This window comes from Peromyscus leucopus, chromosome 4, assembly GCF_004664715.2.
Source record: "Peromyscus leucopus breed LL Stock chromosome 4, UCI_PerLeu_2.1, whole genome shotgun sequence".
NCBI lineage: Eukaryota > Metazoa > Chordata > Mammalia > Rodentia > Cricetidae > Peromyscus > Peromyscus leucopus.
In genome coordinates this window covers 95,446,654-95,470,458 of record NC_051066.1, presented here as the reverse complement: position 1 = coordinate 95,470,458, position 23,805 = coordinate 95,446,654, and the positions used below count along the sequence as shown (strand labels likewise).

The 23,805-nt window shown below is 51.9% G+C and overlaps 1 protein-coding gene across 1 annotated transcript; it reads left to right on the top strand.

Moving 5' to 3' along the window:
* The first annotated feature begins 2,097 nt into the window (after positions 1–2,097).
* Positions 2,098–23,656, top strand: LOC114692311 (RNA polymerase II-associated protein 1-like). Its single transcript, XM_028867985.2, is given in 26 exon segments — positions 2,098–2,782; positions 4,942–5,198; positions 5,669–5,817; positions 6,069–6,158; positions 8,679–8,799; positions 9,784–9,876; positions 9,879–10,004; positions 11,681–11,860; positions 13,500–13,615; positions 13,847–13,945; positions 15,001–15,102; positions 15,279–15,446; positions 15,677–15,856; positions 15,975–16,109; positions 16,402–16,572; positions 17,109–17,266; positions 17,680–17,838; positions 17,966–18,167; positions 18,839–18,948; positions 19,166–19,361; positions 19,640–19,792; positions 19,990–20,132; positions 20,859–21,615; positions 22,693–22,869; positions 22,992–23,051; positions 23,171–23,656. Coding segments are annotated over 25 exon segments (4,173 nt in total). The 5' UTR covers positions 2,098–2,782; positions 4,942–5,020; the 3' UTR covers positions 23,321–23,656.
* The last annotated feature ends 149 nt before the right edge of the window (positions 23,657–23,805 follow it).

Here is a 23,805-nt window from a genome sequence, read left to right as displayed (position 1 = left end):
GCATCAGGTCTTCTGGAACGGGAGTTATAGACAGTTGTGAGCTGCCATGTCAGTGCTGGGAATCGAACCCCGAGTCCTCTGCAAGAGCAGCAGTGCTCTTAACCACTGAGCCGTCTCTCCAGTCTCTGGATCCATTATTTTATTGAGCTATGGTTTCTTCCTCTCTTTCATTCTACAGTCTTCGTGCCAGCCCCTCCCCCCACCTCCAGAACTTCCTATTAGGTCTCATACTGTTTGAAATCTGAAGGCTGGCTAAATCCTAGTAGCCGAAGTTCACCAGTGTGACTCCACCAGTGTGGAGAATCTGTGAAGGGTTACACAGATTTGAGGTCACTCTTGACTGTCAGAACTACCTGAAAAACTTGTTAGGAGTACAAACTCTAGGTCCCATTAGGGGTTTAGTGAGTCAGAAGCTCTGGGGGTTCGTTTGGTTTTTGTTGTCATTGTTTATTTGAGACAGGGTTTCTCTGTGTAACATTCTGGCTGTCCTGGAACTCGCTTGTAGACCAGGCTGGCCTCATACTCACTGAGATCCGCCTGCCTCTGCCTCCTGAGTGCTGGGATTAAAGGTGTGTGCCACCACTGCCTGGCAACAGGACTTTTTACTTTATCAAAACAGAGCCTTGGGCTCGAGATAGTTCATCAGTTAAGAGCACTTTCGCACTTGCAAAGGACTTAGGTGTGGCTTCTGGCACTCTCATAGTGACTCGAAGCTGTCTGTAACTCCAGTTCAGGATATCCAATACCCTCTTGATGCCCTCTTTTTAATTCCTGGGCTTCGGGCACACAAGTGGTAAATATACACACATGCAAGCAAAACACTTATACACTTATACGATTAAATGAATACATATAAAAACATTATTTTAAAGAGCACCTGTTGCTCTTCCAGAGGACCTGGGTTTGATTCCCAGCACCCACATGGTGGCTCACAACCATCTGTAACTACAGTTCCAGGGAATCTGACTCCCTCTTCTGGCTTCTTGGGGCACCAGGCATGCACATGGTACACAAATATACATGCAGGCAAAAAAATTGTATATTTAAAAGGTTTTTGTTTTGTTTTGAGACAGGCTTTCACTGTGTATCCCTGGCTGTCCTGGAACTTACTCTGGCCTAGAACTCACAGAGATCCACCTGCCTCTGCCTCCTGAGTGCTGGAACTAAAGGTATGTGCCACCACCATCCCGTTTAAAAATAAATAAATAAATCTAAAAATAAAAAACAGGGTCTCGGCCGGGCGGTGGTGGCGCACGCCTTTAATCCCAGCACTCGGGAGGCAGAGCCAGGCGGATCTCTGTGAGTTCGAGGCCAGCCTGGGCTACCAAGTGAGCTCCAGGAAAGGCGCAAAGCTACGTAGAGAAACCCTGTCTCGAAAAATCAAAAAAAAAACAAAAAAAAAAAAAAACCAAAAAACAAAAAACAGGGTCTCGAAACTGGGCGGTGGTGACTCATGCCTTTAATCCCAGCATTCTGGAGGCAGAGGCAGGCAGATGTTCTACACAGTGAGTTTCAGGACAGCCAAGGCTACACTGAGAAACTCTGTCTCAAAAAACCAAAAAAGATAAAAGAAAACAACAGCAACAACAACAACAAAACACACACACACACACACACACACACACACACACACACACACACACACACACTTTGTAGCCCAGGCAGACCTTGAATCTGTCATCCTTCACTATCAATCCCCCAGGTACTGGGATTACACAAGCCTTCCATGTCACAAGGCTGAAAGAACTTCTCTCGTGAAAAGGTAACCAGTAATTGTTGCAGCCTGCTATGTAAGTAATCAGTGCAGGTGCTTAGATTTCAGACCAACCAAGTTCAGTTCAGTGAGCAGACCTGATGTGTAAAGGTTTTATTGTTGACCCTGGCTAGACCTTCAAGGGGAAAGACTTTTGGGAGCGGGTGGCAGGGAAAAGGGGTTGCATTCCCAAGAAGGGAGACTGGCATGAACAAAGGCAAGGTGCTTAGGAAGCGGGTAACCTTCATGACAAGGTCCTTCTCTTCCCGGTCTTCTCTCCAACACCCCAATTCTTACAGCGCTCTCTAGGAGTGTTGCATTCTTTGTGTTCCCCTCACGGTTACCTTCTGGCTGTAAGCACACTAGGGAGGTCACGTTAGCATGTGTGCAGGCTTTTGTACGCTGACTGCGAGCACTGGCGCTGGAATATAGGATGCAGTTAAGCGCGGTGGTGAGTGCAGAAGGACATCCGTGCCAGCATTTGCCTCTGCCAGCAGTGCTGTGTGTGTGTGGAAAGGCCTGGGTGCAGTACACCAAACGCGCGTGTTCCAAGTGTCTGTACGGAGATTAGATGCCGCAGGCTTCGCTGCTTGGGGCTCAGGTTCGACGCGGGACAGGGAGCCCTAGAGTGCTGGCGGCCAAGCCAGATCGCCGCCGGCCAGACTGCTCGGCGGAAGCTGAATTCTAGCGGCGGCGGAAGTGCGGCTCCGCGCGGGCAAGATGGCGGCGCCCAGGCGTTCGTCGTTGGAGTAGGTGGCTGGCTGCAGAGACCCGCTTCAAGTGGCTCAGGCGGAGAACCCAGGAGCAAGGTGTCCGATTATTTGTCATAACCTGCTTAGGAGTTTTTGCACAGCAGTGGCTGAGACCCCTGTGTTACACAGACCCGGGGCGCAGCCCTTCATTTTCGGTGGCTGACGGGTGTGACCCAAGATGCTTGGCTAGAGTCTCAGGCGCAGTCTCCGGACAGGTTGTGTCGTCAAAGGAAAGGCTGCGGTGTAAGAAGCAATTCGAAAACCCAGTAAATCCATGGTTAGTTTTCCTTCGCTTCCGAGTTAATCTGTAGGAACTATCCTTACTGGGATTCAGGGTGTAACTTGTAGCACAAATTGATTTTACACAAATCTCTCCTGGAGATTGTCGGGGAGTACATTGGCTTCTTTCCGTAGCACGGAACCAGCTATTTTCATTCACTGGGGTTTATATAACAGGTACTGTGGTAGGCACGTTTCGTGCAATAGTCTTTTGCTGTTGTTGTTTTGAAAGGTTTCATTTATCCCAGGCTGACCTGAAACTCCCGATCCTCCTGCCTCCACTTCCCAAATGCTAGGATTACTGGTGTCCCAGCCCTGTGCATTTTACAGTTGAAACTGATTTTGGAAGAGCTTAAATAATTTGCCTATTTTCACTCTAGTAAGTAGTGGAGCTGGTATTTGATTTCTGACTTACTGATTTCTAACACTACTGCTAAATTACCCCACAACAGCCCTATGTGTGTGTGTGTTTACTGGGCAATGAAACCAAGGCCTTATGCATACTAGTCAAGCACTATGCTACTGACCTACACCTAAAACACACACACACACACACACACACACACACACACACACACACACACACACACACACACACTGTCTCCTACCCTAGTAGCCTAGGCTGGCATTTACTGTGCCACTGACCTACAACACACACACACACACACACACACACACACACACACACACAGTGTCTCCTAGCCTGGTAGCCTAGTCTAGCTCTTTTTTTTTTTCTGAGATGGTCTCACTCTGTCATCCAGGTAGGCCTAGAGCTAACTATGTAGACGTGGAGAGCTGTGATAGTAACTGTGAACATTTATAGACTTTTGTACACCACTCAGCCCAGAGAAAACTCAAAAAGCTTTTTTAGGGGTAATATTATTTGGTTTTGTTTTTTACTTTTTGGGGACAAGGTTTTGTTATATTATCGCACAAACTGTCTTAAAGCTCTCGATCCTGCTTTAACCTCCTGAGTGCTGGGTTACAGGCATAGCCAATCACAGATGACTTTTGGTTCTGTTCCTTAAGTTACACACTCACGTGGTTGTTTTGACATTTCTGTCCCCTTCAGCCCTTGTGTTAGGGATGTTTTCTATACTGGCCTCATGACTGTAGTCATCACATCTGATCCTGCACAGCATTGGATGAAGAGTAAGGGAGTACATTATTCTTCGGCACTGTTAGGATCTGATCTGCCTGGCTAGTATATCTCCTTGCTTCTTAGTGCCCTTAGCCGTTAGAAAATGGCCAGCGTACTGGGCTCTCTCTCCCATGCGCCGTATTTTTACATTGATTTGTATTGCATTATCTCTTTAATGTATTTTGTGGCGGTAGGCACACGTGCCATTGTGCTTGTGGAGATCGGGAACAGCTTGCAGGAGTTGGTTCTCTCTTTTGACTACGTGGGCTGGGATTGAATCCCGGTTGCCAGGCTTGGCAGCAAGTGTCTTTCTTTGTTGGTTGAGCCATTGAGCCCTTGTTGATTTATTTGTTTATTTTCTTTGACAAGATCTCTCTATGTAGACCAAACAAACCTCAGATTCCCAGAGATCCACCAGCCTTTGCTTCCCTAATTGCCACCACACCTGGCAAATTTATCTTTTAAAGTGTACAGTTCAGTGGCTTGTTAGTACATACGTAAGATTGCTACCAATATCATCTAATTTGAGAATATTTTGAGTATTTGTCACCCACGGATTGTAAATAACCTAAATTGGCTATATATCCTTGTTGTTTTGAGACAGGGTCTTACTATGTAGCCTTGGCTGTCTTGGAACTCACTAGGTAGACCAGGCTGGCCTCAAACTCACAGAAATCCACCTGCCTCTTCCTCCCAAGTGGTGTACCACCACGTCCACTCTTGTTTGTTTTTTGATACAGGGTTTCATGTATCTCAGGCTGGCTTTTGAACTTACTGTGTAGAAAAGGATAACCTTGAACTCTTTACCTTCTTGGCTTCACTCCCAAGTGCTGGGGTTCCAGGTGTGTGCTACCTACCACCCTTGCCTTGCCTATAAATAATTTTACTAGATTGTTGTCCAGAGGGTGCTGATGGTGAAGGAAATAGCGGTGAGGAGTGAGTTCGCAGGAGCTCATGAAAACATGAAGATGACCAGTGCTCAGTTATGAAGGCTGTTGTTGTTTTATTGCTTTCAGGGGTGGATGAGAGTGAGTCTCCACACCAGGAAAGCAGTGCTGGAAGGAGTCACACAAAGGGTAGAGCTTGAGAGCCAGGATGCTGTCCAGACCGAAGCCTGGGGAGTCTGAGGTGGACCTACTGCGCTTCCAGAGTCAGTTCCTCAAGGCCGGTGCAGCTCCAGCAGTGCAGCTGGTGAGAGGAAGTCGGAGACGTGGTGATGCTCATCCAGAGCAGCTTCCGCTCCGGGACCGCCGGGATGTGGTGACCCTGCACAGTGAGTGCCTGCAGGCATGGGCATGAGGAGAGAGGGGTCAGCCTGATGGGCCCGCTTCTACCCTGAGGTGGCTGAATTCTGCTCCAACTGTAACCTCTGTTGCTGAAATTTTGTTTTATTTTTGTTTTTTAGTATTCTATTTTGATTGTGAGAAAGGGTCTCACTCTGGGACTCTAGCTTATTTAGAGCTCAGTATTTAGCACAAACTGACTTTGAACTTGTGGCAATCTTCTGCCGAAGGTTGCAAATACTGGGAGACCAGCTGTGCACCACCACACGCAGCTCTGCAGCTCTACAGCTCCATTATATAGATGAAGAAACTGAGGTTCAGAGAGGTTAATGTCATACCCAAGGTAGCACAGCTTGAGCCAGGGCCCAGAGCAGCTGTCTTGTTATTTGCGGCTGTCTCCAACCCAGATATCTTCTTAGGAAAGTGTGAATATACTCAACATCTGGGTTCTTTCTTTCAGATCTCCCAGATTTACCCCCAGCTCTGGTGCCCGCTCCTGCAAAGAAAGCTAGAGCCAGCCCTGGCCACCCACTGCCAGAGGATGAAGACCCTGAGGAGAGGCTGAGTAGGCATGACCAGCACATCACCGCCGTCTTGTCAAAAATTATTGTACGTGTTAGGCCAGCTGGGTGGGCAGGGCATCCCGTTTGGGGCAGAAAGGGGTTTATGAGCAGAGGGCGCTGCAAAAAGGTAGACTTTCCCACTTGGCAGTCCGTCAGGTTAGGGCTGGGTTAGAGCTACCTAGAGCAGATCCAGCGTAGGTTCCTGAACCCCCGGAATGAGGGTCCTGGGGCCAGGGGAATAGTGTTCAGCCTGGAGAAACCTGTGCGTCTTCATTCCTTTGTGTTTTGTTGCCACAGGAACGAGATACGAGTTCAGTCGCCGTGACTCTGCCCGTGCCCAGTGGCGTGGCTTTCCCCCCTGTGTTCCATCGCTCCCAGGAGAGACAGGTGAGCGGGGGGCACCTTAGGTGGGTCCTAGTCAGGGTTTCTATAGCTGCAGCAAAACACCATGATCAAAGCAGCCTGGGGATGAGAGGGTTTATTTCAGTTATGTTTCCATATCATAGTTCATCAGTGAAGAAAGTCAGGACAGGAATGTAAACAGGGAAGGACCCTGGATGCAGAAGCTGATGCAGAGGCCATGGAGGGGTGCTGCTTACTGTCTTGCTCAGTTTGCTTTCTTATAGATCTCAAGTCCACCAGCCCAGGGATGACACTACCCACAATGGGCTGGGCCTTCCCCTATTAGTCACTGATTAAGAAAATACCCTACAGATAGATTTTTTTTTTTTAAAGATTTCTTTATTTAATGTGCACTGGTGTTTTGCCTGCATATACTCTGTGTGAAGGTGTCAGATCCTCTAGTTACAGACAGTTGTGAGCTGCCACGTGGGTGCTGGGAATTGAACCCAGGTCCTCTGAAAGAGCAGTCGGTGCTCTTATCCCTGAGCCATCTCTCCCGCCCCCTACAAATGGATCTTATGGAGGCATTTTCTCAATTGAGGTTCCCTCCTTTCACATGGCTCCAGCTTGTGTCCCTTGGCAAATGCTATCCAGCACAGGCGGTGCTTAGAGAGTGAGTGAGTCTCAGGATGAATCTTCTGTAGGCACTTTGGGAAAGCTCTTTTTTTATTTTAAAACTAAGCTGGATGGCCCCAGCACTCCGGAGGCAGAGGGAGCTGGGTCTCTGTGAGTTGAAGGCCAGCCTGATCTATAGAGCATGTTCCAGGACAGCCAGGGCTACATAGAGAAATACTGTCTCAAAAAAAAAAATTTTTTTTTTAAACTGTATATGCATGGGTGAGTATGTGCACACAAGTGCTGGTGCCCACAGAAGTGAGTTATACGCTCTTGTAAGCTGCCTGAGGAGGGTGCTGGGGATTGAACTTGAGTCTTCTGGAAGAATGGCGAGTGCTCTTAACTGCAGAGCCATCTCTCCAATCCTCTGAAAAATTTCACTTTTCTCTGTAGAGTGTTTTGCCGGCATGCATGTATGTAAGTAAGTACACCACATTCAAGCCTGGTGCCCATGGAGACCAGAAGAGGGTTTTGAGCCCATGGAACTGAAATTAATGGATGGTTGTGAGTCACTTTGTGGGTGCTGGACTCAAGTCGTCTACAAGAGCAGCAAGTGCTGCTAACCACTGAGCCATCTGTTCAGCCACACCCCACTTTTTTTTCTCTCTCTCTGTTTTTTGGAGACAGTTTCAGTAGGAGGCTGGCCTCAGACTCACGGGAATTTTTTTTTCCTCAGCCTTCCTAAGTGTTGGAATTGCATTGTTTCTTTGCAGTGCTGGGAACTGAATGCAGTGTGCTTCCTGCTGCTGGGCAGACACTGCGCCCTGATCTCTATCCACTGTCCAAGTCCTACTTCCTTCCTTTTTCTGTTGGCGTGTGTATATGAGTGTATGATGTGTGTGCACACGTTTGTATGTGTGAACTCTGGAGGTCAGAGGACCACCTCAGGTGTCTTTCCCGCCTTCTAATCTTCGTTGTTCCCCGCTTTGCATGTCAGACTAGATGGCCTTTGGGTTTGTTTTGTGTTTTGAGACAGGGTCTCTATGTAGTCTTGGCTGACCTGGAACTCACTGGATAGACCAGACTGGTCTTGAACTCACAGAGATCCTCCTGCCTCTGCCTCCCAAGTACTGGGATTAAAGGATTAAAGGTATTCACCACCATACCCAGCCTTAGCTGGCCTTTGAATTTCCAGGGATTCTTTTGTCTCTATCTCCCATCTTGCTTTAGAAGTACTGGGATTACAGATATGTGCTAATTGTGCCCAGTTTTACTTGGGTTTTGGGGAGTTCAGACTCAGGTCTTCCTGCTTACAGAGCAAATACTTTTTTTTTTTTTTTTTTTCCGTTTTTCGAGACAGGGTTTCCCTGTGTAGCTTTGCGCCTTTCCTGGAAGTCACTCTGTTGGCCTTGAACTCACAGAGATCCGCCTGCCTCTGCCTCCCCAGTGCTGGTATTAAATGCATGCGCCGCCGCCGCCGCCGCCACCACCACCCAGCCAGAGCAAATACTTTTACTGTGTATGTGTGTGTGGTGTGTTTGTATGTGTGCTCACAAGTGTGTTCATACCTGGGTATAGAGATCAGAAGAAAACTTGCAGGAGTCAGTTGTACCCTTCCAACCCGCGGATCCCTGGATCAAACCCATGTGGCCAGGCTTCAGGGCCCCTTACCAGCTTAGCCCTCCTGCTGATCCTCTTTTTTATTCTCACACAAGGTCTCATTTCTCAGTCTGGCTTCAGACTTGCTGTGTAGCAGAGGATGTCTTCAACTCCTGCTCTCTCTGCCTGTACCTCCAGAGCACTGGGTTTTAGATGTGTACCACCATATCCCAGAAGTTCTGCTTTCTCTGAGAAAGTTTCTTTCCTCTTTGTTCCAGAGCCTTGGTTAAGGAGCTAAGGAAGAGCAGGTAATTAATATCAACAGCTTAGGTTTTTCTCTTTGTCTTGCAGGGGAAATCGGCAGCATCGGGTAAGAGGAGCATCTTTGCCCAAGAGATTGCAGCTAGGAGGGTGAATGAAAACAGGGTCCCAGCAGCTGGGGAAGTTGTCCCCAGCCTAGACCCATCAGAGGGTGAGTGCTGCTGAAATGCTTGCATTTAGTTTTTTTTTTTTTTTTTTTTTTTTCTCGAGACAGGGTTTCTCTGTGTAGCTTTGCGCCTTTTCCTGAAACTCACTTGGTAGCCCAGGCTGGCCTCGAACTCACAGAAATCTGCCTGGCTCTGCCTCCCGAGTGCTGGGATTAAAGGCGTGCGCCACCACCACCCGGCGCATTTAGTCTTTTTTGTCCCTTATAAATATGCTTTGTATTTCTGGCTGTGGTGGGATGGGGCAGAGGCAGATCTGATGGATTCCAGTCTGAGCTCGCCTGTAATGGAGGATGACTTTAAAATTGGTCTTGCCCCTCCTGCTTCCCATGGCCACCATGCCCAGTTTATACAGTTCGAGGGGTCAAACCCAGGGCTTCGTGTATTTTTTTAAATAAAGAATAACTAGCAGCTGGGTGTGGTGGTCCACACCTTTAGTCCCAGCACTCAGGAGGCAGAGGCAGGTGGATCTCTGAGTTTGAGGGTAGCCTGGTCTACAACTCCTTCAAGCATACTTTTAATTGATTTCATGTAGAAACTACTAAGGGAGGGCAAGTAATTAATTTTGCCTCTAATCCTTGAGTGCTACATAATCTACAGTATTGAAAACCCAGGCTCATTGGTGAAGAGTGAGTATTGGTGGGGGGGGCGGTTAGAAGTGTCTGGTATAGACTGTAAAAGCTATTGACCAAGTTTTCATTAATGATGTGAATTCCTAGTGAAAGAGCCTGAGGTAAACCGGTGGTAGGTGGCTACGTCGGGATCTGATGGTTCAGAGGGAAGTCTTCCCATAAAAGTCTTAAGTGAAGAATGAATGAGAAGTTGCCACCTTGCCTCCCCAGAAGGCCTGGACTGCTGTGTGGTTTCCATTCTGTGTCCAGTGGGACTAGCTGCCTCACTGAAGAGACCAGAGGGTCCAGGTAGAGCCGGGAGAGGGCAGGATAATAAAACTGGTGGTGCACTTCTTTCAGGTGCTATGCCCTCTGAGCCACCCTCCTCCAGGGACAAAGGCAGCCAGTTTCCAGGGGACAGCCATGACTTCCACAGATCGAATCTGGTCACAGGAAGGGCCTGAGGAGCCAGGCGGCCGAGCAGGAAGTCCAGACCATCCACGAAGAGAATGTGGCAAGACTGCAGGCCATGGATCCTGAGGAGATCCTGAAGGAGCAGCAGCAGTTACTGGCTCAGCTTGGTATGGGTGCTAGGTCTTCTCGCTGGGGCCAAGCTAAGGAAGAGCTGCCCCTTGTTGGGGAAGGCCTTCTGTGAGGGCCAGGCACTTCGCTGTGTGTTGGCTTGTTTATTTTGGTAGTTGGAATTGAACCCTGGTCCTTACATATTCTAGGCAAATGCCATACCACTGAACTGTACCTCCAGCCCCTAAAGGAGTTGAGGGAAGCAGTGAGCCCCTAAAGTATGTACAAGTACAGGTCAGACCTGTTTCAAGTATTTATTTACTTAGTGGCATTGGAAATTGATATGCTGCATGATGAATACTTTTGTGCATTTCTTCTCTTTTGTCCTTAAACTGTTCCTCTTCCCCTGGGAGAGATATGGTATTAACTTAATTTTACTAATGAAACAGAAACCAAAAAACAAAAAAAATAGCTGGGCAGTGGTACTGTATACCTTTAATGTCAGCATTCACGAGGCAAAGGCAAGTGGATCTCTGAGTTCCAGGCCAGCCTGGTCTACAGAGTGCCAGGGCAGCCCAGGCTACACAGAGAAACTGTCTCAAAACCAAAAGCAGCCACGGCTGTGCTGCTCAGGGTGCTACCGGCCTTGAACCCCAGCACTTGTGAGGTGGAGGGAGGAGGGCCCGAGTCCATGCCCAGCTCCATGCCTAGTTTGAGGCCTGCTGTCTCAGTGAGACCCTTCTTCACCAGCAGAAAACGTGAGGCTCATGAGATGGCTCAGTGGGTAAGGGTGCCTGCTGAGCAAGCCTGACGACCAGGGTTCGATTCCTGGAACCCCGTGAAGGTGGAAGAGAGAGCTGACCCCACTAAGTTGTCCTCTGACCCCACATGTGCACCATGGCACATATAACCTCCCCATCTCCTGTAACAACTTAAAACAAAGAATTCCTCGAAAGGGGAAAAATACGAGGCTCAGAAATTAAGAAATTCTCCACAAGTCACATAGATGGTGAGAAGTGTAGAGTGGATTAACTGGGGAAAGTGGGGGGGGGTGCTGCAGTTGAAACCCAGAGCTCTGCACATGCCAGGCAAGGCGCTTTATACACCTGGCCCTGTGTTTCGGATTAAGACACAAATACGGATGAAATCTAAGATTTAGTGCTTCTCACTGGTCTAGCCCCCCGCCCATCATGTGTGACTGGGCTGCCTCTTGCCGGTCCCGCGGTGCTTTATCACGGCCATACTTCCTCACCGGGTGTAAGCGACTACAGTATTCCTGTTGCACCTGAGAGGGTGCTGTGCCGCACTTTCTCCCAGTCAGTCCTGTCCCCGCTGTCTGCTGAGCACTTAGGTAACGTGTGCTCAGTTTTTAGTCAGTGTATGTGCAAGCTGACGGAGGACAAACGGAAGAAAGGCCTCTGTTCAACATCCAGTAAACCACAGCTGCTTCAGACTTGACCTGGTGGCAAGCCGAGGCTCAGGCATGGGAACCTGGGCCAGAGGACTGGAGCGCAGGGGCTCTGGGGGATAGTCAGGCCCCAGGGCTGTACAGGTGTGGGCTGGCAGGGTCATTAAAGAGCCACAGGACAGTGCAGGGGTCCTGGGCTGTCGGGGGAAGCAGTTTGTCTTGTCCTTGGCACCCAGGCCTGGGAGACTTTAAGACTTTAAGGTGTCGGGTGTGCAGGAGGCTTGGGAGTACCCACCCTGCTTCTTACTCTCTCCACCTTTACCCCAGACCCCAGCTTGGTTGCCTTCTTGAGATCTCATGGCAATGCCTTGGAGCAAGCAGGACCAAAGGCCACCAAGGAGCAGAGCCCAGGAAGTCCCACAGTTCCTGTCACTAAAGAAGAGCCCATCATGTCAACTTCTTCCAGTGAGTCCAGGAAGGAGGACAAGCCGGAGCCAAGAGCCCCAGGTGTGGAGGAGAGATAACGTCTTTTGATGGATAAGAGCAGGGAGGAAAGAGGGGCGGTGGTGGCGCACACCTTTAATCCCAGCACTCGGGAGGCAGAGGCAGGTGGATCTCCGTGAGTTCGTGGCCAGCCTGGTCTACAGAGTGAGTTCTAGGACAGCCAGGGCTACCAAAGAAACCCTGTCTTGAAAAACCAAAAAAAAAAAAAAAAAAAAAAAGAAAGAAAGAAAGAAAGAAAGAAAGAAAGAAAGAAAGAAAGAAAGAAAAAGAGTAGAGAGCAAAAAGGAGAATATGGGTTGGAGATTTAGCTCAGGGTACAGTGCTTGCTATAGAGCACTTGCCTAGCAAGCGCAAGGCCCTGGGTTTGGTCCTCAGCTCCAGTTTAAAAAAAAAAAAGGAGAATAGCCAGGTATGGTGGCTCACGTCTTTATTTCCAGCACCCAGGAGAGTCAGAGGCAGGGGGATATCTGTGAGTTTGAGGCCAGCCTGATGTCTCCATATCAAGTCCCGGGACAGCCAAGGCTACAAAAGAGGGGAGTGGGCTGATGGGAGGCTCAGAGAATGAAGGTGCTCGCCACCAAGCCTGAGAGCCTGAGGTAGATCCCTGGAACCTACATGGTGAAAAGCAGCTGCCAAGGGCCGTTTTGTGACTTCCACACACGTTGTAACACGCATACACACCTACCCTCATACACAAAATAAATAAATGTGAAAAAAGAAAAAGTAGAAAAAAACTGCTTTCTCCTTGGCTTGGCTGGTGGGGAAGAGGATGCTCCTCTGCCCTTGTAGGTGGAATGTTGATCTTCATTAGTGCCTGTAAATTGGCGCGGATAGTCCTCCTCTGCTGGGGCACTTCTTCCTGAATACACTTCTGCTTGCTTGTCCTGTTCCCCCCACTCCTCCCCACTCCTCCTCCCCACACCTGAAGAGGCAGCAAGAAGTCACCCGAGAGGCTGTGATGCGGCTCCCTCCCATCTTCCTGCCCTTGCCGCGGATGCACAGCTCCTGCTTCGTCCTCTTCCCTCAGTGTTGCAGGGCTGGCAGGGCCAGGCTGAGGGGAGAAGAAGCTGATGCAGGACCTCAGACATGCCAGACCAGAAGCAGAGGCCAGTGGACACACTTATTTCCCAGAAACAAGATTATTCCATTAGGGATTAACAAAAGAGAAAATTGAATTATGACCCGGAACCGCCTGCTCCTGGAGGCCTGCTGGGCCAGCCAGGCAGGCTGAGTGGGGGTGGGGTGGGGGAGCTGAAGGATGTGGTATCCTGGGCCACTGGAGCAGCTTAGCTGCCACCTCTTCTTTGTCCCTGTCCCTGTCCTTCAGCGGTCTGGGACCAGAGAGTGGACTGCTGTACCTCCCTTGGCCTGTGGTGTCCTGTCTTCCTCTTCTGTTCCTCCTCCTCTTCCTTTTCTCCTCTTTCTCCTTCGAACAAGTCTTGGGGGTCAGCAAGGGGTGGAGCCAGGACTGCCTTTGTCTGCTGTAGTTGAAACGTTCATCAGTTCCCAGGGGTTCCAGCCCCCCAAGCCATGCCATGTAGCCATAGCTAGGGGTAGAAGCTGCTAGATTCAGTGCAGAGGGCCTGTGGCCGCTGACAAGTGAGCCAAGCCCCCGAGGAACACTGTGCTTCTCTCTCCCTAGCACTGAAACTGCCCATGACCCCCCACAAAGAGTGGCTCCACATGGACACGGTTGAGCTGGAGAAGCTCCACTGGACCCAGGACCTGCCCCCACTCCGGCGGCAGCAGACACAGGAGGTGAGGGACCAGGTGGGATGGGGCTGCTGCGCTCCTGCCCAGACCTGGGCCTTGAGAACGAGCTCTCCTGTGCCCTCAGCTTCTCTCCTGTCTCCTGCCTGCCCTAAGGAAATGAGCCTCATTTCCAGTCAGAGGTAGAGCCCAGACCTAATCCTAAAATGCTTGAGCTTGAGGTGGTGGAGTCTGGAGAAGTTGCCGCTGTTCCAAGCCCAGTCTTTTTCTTTCTCTTAGAGAATGCAGGCCCGATTCAGCCTTCAGGGAGAGCTCCTGGCGCCCGATGTGGATCTGCCCACCCATCTGGGCCTGCACCACCATGGAGAAGAGGCAGAGGTAAGGTCTGGGACCCAAAGAAGACTGGCAGGTGTTTAACAACTGCAGAAAAGGAGCTCCGGTCTGCTTTGACCTCGGTGCCCTGTTCAGCTCCCGGCCTTGCTCTCGCTCAGTTTCTTAGAGTCACAATGCTGTTCCTTCTCTGGCATTTTGCTGTGTTGTGGAACTCAAAGCCAGGCCTTGCATGCTTTCCCTCAGGCCATTCCGTGTCTCAAGGGGCTGCCATCCTGTTTTCCTCTGGCCTGAGTCAAGCCGCCCCTTACCTTGGACCGTTCCCCAGCTCTCCTTGGCTCACAAAGTGAGGTCCTAGCCCCTCAGCCTGGCAGGACAGTCTGTAGGTCCTCCAGCTCTGCCTCCTGTACTCCTGCTCCACCATCCGCTGATGCTGCCACAGGATCGCCATTTTCACAGCCTAACAGGGCTCCCTCCAAGGAATGTCCGCACCCTTAGCTCATGCTGGGCCATTGGAGCCGCACCTACCTACGGAGACAGTCCTTTTCCACACCTGTCTTCTGACTGGAAATTAAACATCAGCTACGGGCTGCTCTTTCAGAGGTCCTGAGTTCAATTCCCAGCACCCATGTAGTGGCTCACAACCATCTGTGACTGTAGTCTCATGGGAGCAGATGACCTCTTCTGGTGTACAGATAGTCGTACGAGTGGACATATATATACATCCATATACATGAAATAAACAAATCTTTAAGAACGTTTGCTTTATGCTACCGTTGCTGTGTGCATGTCCTGTATTTTGTTTTGTTTTTTGAGACAGGGTTTCTCTGTGTAGCTTTGCGCTTTTCTTGGATCTTGCTCTGTAGCCCAGGCTGGCCTTGAACTCACAAAGATCTGCCTGCCTCTGCCTCCCAAGTGCTGGGATTAAAGGCGTGCGCCACCACCTCCCGGCAAGTCCTATATTCTTTATCAGCCTGAGGCTCCAAGGAGGGCAAGGACTAGATATCATTTGCTTAGTTGCCTTTTCCTTGACACCCTCCTGGGTATTTGGGGGACACTACCCTTATGTCTCGATTCCTTCTGACTTTTTGTCCCTGCACCAGAGAGCAGGGTACTCTCTCCAGGAGCTGTTCCACCTGACCCGTAGCCAGGTGTCCCAGCAGCGAGCACTGGCATTGCATGTGTTGTCCCAGATCATCGGCAGGGTGAGTGGACTGCTGCTGGCCTGGTCCTACCTAGTCCCACCCCATCCCTTACCCTGATCGTAGACTCTTTCTTTTCACTGTGGGTCAGTCTAGGAATGAGACAGATGCAGGGTCATGGGTCAGCAAAGGGCCTGTACCACTTCTGCATTTCATCAGTCTCTTCCCCCGACCCCAAGGCCCAGGCTGGGGAGTTTGGAGACCGCCTTGTGGGCAGTATCTTGCGCCTCCTCTTGGATGCTGGTTTCCTCTTCCTGCTGCGCTTCTCTCTGGATGACAGGGTAGACGGAGTCATCGCAGCGGCTGTCCGGGCTCTTCGTGCCCTGCTAGTAGCTCCTGGAGATGAGGTATGTCAGGGATGGGAGTGGGTTCAGGTAGCAGGGTCTGCTCTGCATCCCAGGTGTGCCCTCTGCCAAGGCTCCACAGGCAGAGTGGAGGAGACTAGGGAGCAGGTGGCAGCCTCTTCTCAACGCCACAAGCCCGGGAGCCTTGCCTCTGCTATTTGTGTGTCGGGAGGGAGAGTTTGCTCTACCCCGGAACCATTCCTTGCCTATCTGTCTCTTCCCACCTCTTCCAGGAGCTCCTTGACAGCGCCTTCTCTTGGTATCATGGAGCTTCGGTGTTCCCTCTGATGCCCAGCCAGGAGGACAAAGATGAGGAAGGTGAGGAGGAGGAACCCACAACAGAAAAGGCAAAGAAGACCCCTGAGGAAGAAAGCCGTCCTCCACCCGACCTGGCCAGACACGATGTCATCAAGGTAGAGGGCAATCTACGTTCCAGTCCTTGACCGAGCGGGCAGGTGTGTTGGGCAGGAGGGGTCATCAAGACCTGCACCTCCACCTCATGTGGCAATGGTTTCTTTCTCTGAGTCCTAGGGCCTCCTGGCTACCAACCTGCTGCCTCGGCTGCGGTATGTGCTGGAGGTGACCTGCCCAGGGCCCTCTGTGGTCCTTGACATCCTGGCTGTGCTTACCCGCGTGGCCCGGCACTCCCTGGAGTCTGCTATGAGGGTAAGATGGATAGGAGGGCACTGAATGGGCAAACGACCCATGGGCTCGATTCTTCTCCATTTTGTGGTTTGTTATTGTTATTTTTGTTGCTGTTGTTGTTTTGAGATAGGGTCTTATTATAGCAAGGGATGGCCTAGAACTCATGATGTAGCTCAGGCTGGCCTGGAACTTGTGGACATCCTTTCTCAGCATCCTGGGTACTGAGATTATAGGTGTGAGCCCGTGGTCTGTGCCCAGCTGATGAACTTCATCTTGATCCTCTCTGCCTCCCTTTTCCTCCTGTCTCCTGTAGGTCCTGGAGTGTCCTCGGCTAATAGACACCATAGTTCAAGAGTTCCTGCCTACCAGTTGGTCCCCCATGGGGGTGGGGCCTACTTCCAGTCTATACAAAGTGCCCTGTGCCGCTGCCATGAAACTGCTAAGAGTCCTGGCTTCAGCTGGGAGGAATATTGCTGCCCGGCTGGTAAGCAGGACACAGGGCAAAGATGAAGGGCACAGGCCCAGCCTCGTTTGGGCTGGATTAAGCATGATCCATGAATTGATAGCTACCTCACTCCACCGTCCTCTTCCCCTCTGGTCCCGTTGCATAGAAATTCAAGAGGAACGAGCAGCAGGCAGGCACCTGGGCACCTGAGTCTGTTGGACATATTCCGGTCTCATAACGTGGGGAGGGTTCTATGACACCAACCTGGTCTAGCGCTGCTGCATGCAGCAGGCACTCATCACTTGTAGCCCAGCAGAAAAGGCACCTAGCAAATGCTGTCTAAAAAGAAGGAAGGGCGCTGGCCAGTGAGCTGGCTCAGCAGGTAAAGGCACTTGCTGCCAAGCCCGAGACCTGAGGCCAGTCAGAAGAGGAGAGAAATGACCGGGCACGTTTCACCCAGAGCCACAGGCCCCATGGGTCACAGACTTAGAGAGGGAGCCGATTGAGCCCATTTCCAAGAGAGAACCCGATACTCGGTGGATAATCCTGACACCACACCTTCTGCTCATCTCCAGTTGAGCAGCCTTGACTTCAGGAGCCGTCTGTGCCGATTCATAGCCGAAGCGCCTCAGGAGCTGGCCTTGCCCCCTGAGGAGGCAGAGACGCTGAGCACTGAAGCCCTCCGTCTGTGGGCCGTGGTCGCTTCCTACGGCCAGGGTGGTGACCTTTACAGGTGAGGAGAGGCAAGAGGTAGGCCTCTCGTAGGGCCCTGCTGTTTGTGCGTTTTGAGTCTTACCTGTGACTTCCTTCAGCTTTGTTCAAGGTCCCCAGGAAGGGAGGCCGAGGGTGATGAGGGGATTTGTGCTGACTGATGACTTGGGAGTCCCTGCTAGGGAAGAGAATGAACTGCAGTCTTTGACAAAAGCATTAGTGTATTGGTGAAGTCAGGTGCCAGTTCCCTTTTGGGGGCAACCATGAAGGGCTGCAGCCTTCCCAGTTCTCAGGACCTAGCCTTGCACGGTGTCTCCCTCCTGGGGCTTTCTCCCTCCTGATCCTCTGTCACCAGATTGAAGCTCCTGGCAGGCCTGTGCTTTGTGGCCTCATCTTGGTCTCTTCAGATAGTGAAGGCCAATTGTTCTTCCCCAGGGAGCTGTACCCAGTGCTCATGCGGGCCTTGCAGACACTGCCTACAGAGCTCAGTACCCAACCCCCACGGCCACTCTCCATGCAGCGGATGGCCTCTCTGCTCACTCTGCTTACCCAGCTGACCCTGGCAGCTAGCAGCACACATCCTGAATCCACCAGGTAGGCAGCTCTGTCTGAGCCTGCCAGCAGGCATGCCCAGCAGCAACCCCAGGACAAATGGGAATGCTCCTCTAGGGGAAACAAGGCGGCCAGATCCTTACCTTTGTCCCTTTTGGCTCTCCGACAGTGGCCCTGCTGAGGCCTGTGTGCCCGCCATCCCTTCTTCAGTCACCTGGACACAGGTATCTGGACTTCAACCGCTGGTCGAGCCATGTCTAAAGCAGGCCCTGAAGTGCCTGCCCAGACCTGATGTCTGGACTGCCCTGGGCCCAGTGCCCAGCGCCTGCCTGCTGTTCCTGAGTGCCTACTATCAGGCCTGGAGCCGGCAGGTGAGTGCAGCCTGCCTGCCTTGTCTGCAGGCCCCACGTCCTCCTGTCTGACCTTCCCCACTCCTCTGTCGGCACCTCTCCCTTTCTGGGGCTTGGGTAGGCATGTGTCATGTGGTAGGTACTGAGTGGAAGGCAGGCACCAGAGCCTCAGGGGTGCTAGGCAGCTGCTCCTCCACTGAGCCCGCCCTCTCCTTTTCTCCTCTCCCTGTCTCTTCCTTCCTGTTTCCCAGGAACCTTGTTGATGGGACCAGAAACCCCTGAGCAGCAGCTCAGCCTCTGTCTTTTCTTCTCCTGTTCCCCTAGATGTTGTGTGCTAGAGCAAGCTCAGGGCTGTCTGTCCTTCAGAAGCCCGGGCTGTGGCCCTTAGCATGAGGGCACTGGTCTGGGTCTCCAGGCCTAGGAAAATGGGTGCTTGGGCCATCAGCTCGGGGACCCTCTTAGCATGAGGGCACTGGTCTGGGTATACAGGCCTAGGGAAATGGGTGCTTGGGCCATCAGCTCGGGGACCCTCTTAGCATGTGGGCACTGGTCTGGGTCTCCAGGCCTAGGGAAATGGGTGCTTGGCCCATCAGCTCGGGGACCCTCTTAGCATGAGGGCACTGGTCTGGGTCTCCAGGTCTAGGAAAATGGGTGTTTGGCCCATCAGCTCGGGGACCCTCTTGCTCCTCCAGGCGAGCCTGTGCCCAGAGGATTGGCTTCAGGACATGGAGCGCTTGTTGGACGAGCTCTTGCTACCATTGCTGAATCAGCCTTCTCTGGGCCGTCTGTGGGATTCCTTGAGGTATGTTCTGTGTGGGCAGCTGGGGGAATGTGGGGAGGAGGCACTTCCTCTCCTGGGGGGCTCCTGGCTCGGTCTCCCCAATCCACCCTAGGATGCGGCCCCCTTCGGGGCCTGAAAGAAACCCAGATTCCCATGGAGAGAACCCTGCTCTGCACAGCCAGGTCCCCACTGGCATTCCCCAGACCAGAATCTCCTCAGCATCTACATTCTCCTGCAGGCTCTGCTCCGCGCTCTGCAATCCGCTGTCCTGTGCTCCTGCTCCTGAAGCGCTCCCCAGCCTGGTGTCGCTGGGCTGTGCAGGAGGTTGTCCCCCTCTCAGTGTGGCTGGCTCAGCCTCACCCTTCCCGTTCCTCACTGCTCTCCTCTCTCTTCTCAACACTCTTGTCCGGATCCACAGGGGGCTTTGTGGACAGGTAAACCTTGGGTGCCTATTTAGAGGCCAGGTATGGGGCCAAGATAGCAGGGGGAGGAAAAGGGGGAAGGGCTAGGAGAAGGGAGGGGAGGGGCCAGGAGAAGGAGTGGGGGAGGGGTCAGAAGAAGGGAGGGGAGGGGTCAGAAGAAGAAAGGGGGAGGGGCCAGGAGAAGGAGTGGGGGAGGGGCCAGGAGAAGGGATGGCTGGGAGGGCAGCAGTCTGCGGGCCCTAGGACACATTAGAGTCACTTTCCAGGTCTGAACAACCTTGTCTCTTCAGCTGGCTGCAGTGTTGACTACCCCAGGACTCCAGAACTACTTTCTCCAGTGTGTGGCTCCTGGGCCTGCCCCACAGCTCACACCCTGCTCTGCCTGGGCCCTGCGCCATGAGTACCACCTGCAGTACCTGGTGCTCTCCTTGGCCCAAAAAGTGGTGGGTTTCTGTCTGCGGAGTCAATCCCACACTTACCCCTGCCTCTCTGTTGCCGGGGCTGTTTCTGCAGGCCATGCACTTCCTCCTGAGGCCATAGTCCCGGGTTCATGTCCTCCACCTTCCTGTCCACTTCCTCACTCTCTGTACGCTCCATGCTGCCCTCCCTGCACTGACTAATATCCTGTCTTCCTCCCCAGGCACCACTGCAGCCAGAGCCAGCCGCCAATCCTGCCCTCCACCATGCTCTGGCCTTGGCCCTGCTGAGCCGGCTGCTGCCTGGAAGTGAACACCTCGCCCAAGAGCTGCTGCTGAGCTGTGTGTTCCGGCTGGAGTTCCTGCCGTGAGTCCAGGGGGTTCAGGCATCAGGTGTTTGGCACTTTTGGATACTGCTTAATTTTGTTACCCAAACAGCATCTTGGAACCAAGAAACCTAGGTTTTAGTTTCTTTCCTTCAGGTATTATACTTAATTTGTTATTCCCTCAGTAAAGTGAAGATGAGGCTATTCATCTTCGTCCCACCCGAGAATGATAAGACTTTACAATGTGACTGTGGCTAAAAAATGGAGCATAAGCCGGGATGCCGCTGAACAGTAGACGCCTGTGGCATGTGCGAGGCTGATTCTATGGGGGACCGGGTATGGTGATGCACACCCGTCATCCCAGCACTTGGGAGATAACAGCAAGAAAGTCAGGAGTTCGAGGCCAGCCTTGGCTACCTGTCAAGTTCTAGGTCAGCTGCATGAGAAAGAGACTGTCTCAAAAGTAAATAAATAAATAAACAAGAGCTGGTTGGAACACACCAGAATGAGGCTGTCTCATGAATAAATAAGGAAATAGGAGTTGGGTAGAACACACCTCAGTCCCAGCACAGCTCGAGGTCAAGCACAGACGTTTAAGTCAACTTGCCTCTGTCCCATCTCCTAACTGCTTTGCAACATTGTGGTGTGAGGCGCTCTCAGGGGAGCGGAAAGGCCCAGGACTGCGTTTGGGAACCCTGGAGCGCTGATGCAGCTGTCTAGATGCTATGGTCCCAGCCCTCAGTTTTGGCTTTTGTGTCCTGTTACAGGGAAAACGCATCAGGTGGTCCAGAAGCAGCTGACTTCTCTGATGGACTGTCCTTAGGGAACAGTGGGGACCCTCAGTGTAGACGAGGGGCTCTCCTAGTTCAAGCTTGCCAGGATCTCCCTAGCATCCGCAGCTGCTACCTGGCCCATTGTTCACCAGCCCGAGACAGCCTGCTGACCTCCCAAGCCTTATACCGTGGGGAGCTACTGCGAGTCTCAAGCCTGCTGCTGCCTGTGCCCAGGGAGCCACTGCTGCCTACCGACTGGCCCTTCCAGCCACTGATCCATCTCTACCATCAGGCTTCAGATACTCCCTCTGGGCTTCCTGCTGCTGACTCTGTAGGCATCGCCACGCGGGTCCTACAGTGGGTGCTGCTTCTGGAGAGCTGGCGCCCTGAGGCCCTCGGGGCGGTGCCTCCTGCCGCCCGCCTGGCACGGCTCATGTGTGTGTTCCTGGTGGACAGCGAGCTATTCCGAGAGACTCCTGTGCAGCATCTGGTGGCAGCTCTTTTAGCGCGGCTCTGTCAACCCCAAGTCCTGCCAAGCCTCAACCTGGACTGCCCACTCCCTGGCCTGACGTCTTTTCCTGACCTCTATGCCAGCTTCTTGGACCACTTTGAGGCTGTCTCCTTTGGGGACCACCTGTTTGGGGCTCTGGTCCTCCTTCCTCTGCAGCGCCGCTTCAATGTCACCTTGCGCCTCGCTCTCTTTGGGGAGCACGTGGGAGTCCTGCGAGCCCTGGGCCTGCCGCTGACTCAGGTATGTGCTCAGCCTTCAGGGTCTGCCAAGACCCCTGTACTGGACCCTTAGGGCAGTCCTGAGCAGTGCGGAGCTTTGGGGGGCCTCGGTTCCTCATTTTACCATCAGGATGGTAGAGAACAGAAGGGACTCCTTCCCTTTCTGGAATCTGGCAGACAGAGAGTAGGTATCCATATTAACAAGGGTTGGCTTCTGCTTATAAACTCCTGCAGTCTAGATGAAGGATATGCTGAGACCAAAATCAGAACCATAGTTCTTAATGACTCAGATTCTTGGCTTGTTAAATCGGAATTCAGAGAAATTTTAAAACAATCAGAGTGGACTTCCCATAAGGAAAAGGTGTTATGTGGGGGAGGTAGGTTTGACCTGGTGTGGAAGTTTGGGAGAGTTTGACTCTTTTGAGAAATTTCTGTGGAGCACTTACTGGAAATAAGGCTAAGAAACAAAGTTCTAAAAGGTGGTCAGGCTCACACTGGGCGTGGTGGTGCACGCCTTTAATCCCTCACTCGGGAGGCAGAGGCAGGCCGATCTCTGTGGTTCCAGGACAGCCGAGGCTGTTACACAGAGAAACCCTGTATCCAAAAACCAAATAAACAAGTAAGTAAATGAATAAGTAATGATAAATAAATAATAAAAAAGTTTTAGAGCCAGTTGTGGTAGTGCATGCCTTTAATCTCAGCACTTGGGAGGCAGAGGCAGGTGGATCTCAGTGAGTTCAAGGCCAGCCTGGTCTACAAAAAAATCAAGTTCCAGACAACTAGGAATGTTACAGAGAAATCCTATCTGGGGAAAAAACAAAACAAACAAACAAAAAACACGTAAGAAATCAATACTGTGTGTGTGCTGGAAATGGAACCCAGGGCTTTCTGCACCCCAGGAAGGTGCTGGGGCTCTAAGCCACACCCCAGCACTGGTCTTTGCTCTTTAGCTTTCATCTATGTACTAAAGAAGGGAAATGTCCTTCTGGGGCCTGCTCTCTGCCCTTAGGATTTGGTTACTTGTGACCAGCAGTCAGTCAGTGTCCACTGATGCTCATGTCCACCCTCGCCCTCAGCATATCCTTTCTCTCCATGACAGCTGCCTGTGCCCTTGGAGTGCTACACAGAGCCTGCTGAAGACAGCCTGGCTCTCCTGCAGCTCTACTTCCGGGCCCTGGTTACCGGCGTGCTCCATCCACATTGGTGCCCTGTCCTCTACACTGTGGTCGTGGCTCATGTCAATAGTTTCATCTTCTCTCAAGACCCAAAGAGCTCAGTGAGTCACATCCCAGTGTTCAGAGGGAGGGGGAGCTAGTGGACGGGCCAGTTGGGGAGGAGGTGAGTGTTCAGCAAGGCCAGTGCTGAACTAAGTCCCACATCTCCCTCTTCTGCTGCTAGGATGAGGTGAAGGCTGCCCGAAGGAGTATGCTTCAGAAAACGTGGCTGCTGGCAGATGAGGTAGGATTGTGGGTATTAGGAAGGGGAAGGATATGGGGTGGGCTGGGGTGGGGTGGGGCTTAAGGAACCAAACCTCAACAGACTCACCCCCCCACTTCATGGTTTTCCCCTCTCTACAGGGTCTGCGGCAGCATCTCCTCCACTATAAGCTTCCCAACTCCAGCCTCCCAGAGGGCTTTGAGCTGTATTCCCAGTTACCTCGCCTAAGACAACAGTACCTGCAGACATTGTCCACAGAGGTGCTCCAGAATGGAGGATTCAAGACGTAGTGGAACCAGCTAGAGATGGATATATTCTCCTGGGGCTTGCCAGCGGAAGTCTGCTCTTACAGAAGAGCATCAGTCCATAAGGGAAGTGGGGGACTTGCCTTCCTGAGAGCACATTGTTTGAGCCATTTTTAGAACAGAAGGAACTCTTATTACATCCCGATACTGGAGCTGAGGATCTGGGGCTCCGGGGGCTTTGCTAGGAGTGGAGGGTGACCTATTTACCCCACTGTGGGCACAGAAGAGTCTGAGCCCCTTCTCCTCACCCACTCCAGTCCTTACCAGACATGGGTGTATGATTGCTCTGCTACCCGTTGAAATAAATTCTTTTCTAGTCTAGCTGGTCTGGACTGGTTTTTTTCGTGTTCATAGTTGGTAGCAAGGGTGGATTATCTCTAGAGAAGTGGGAGAAAAACATCCCAATGGGAGGTAGAAACGGTCTCCATCTGCAGATGGCAGAGATGTGTGTGTCCTAGAGGTTTGTGATA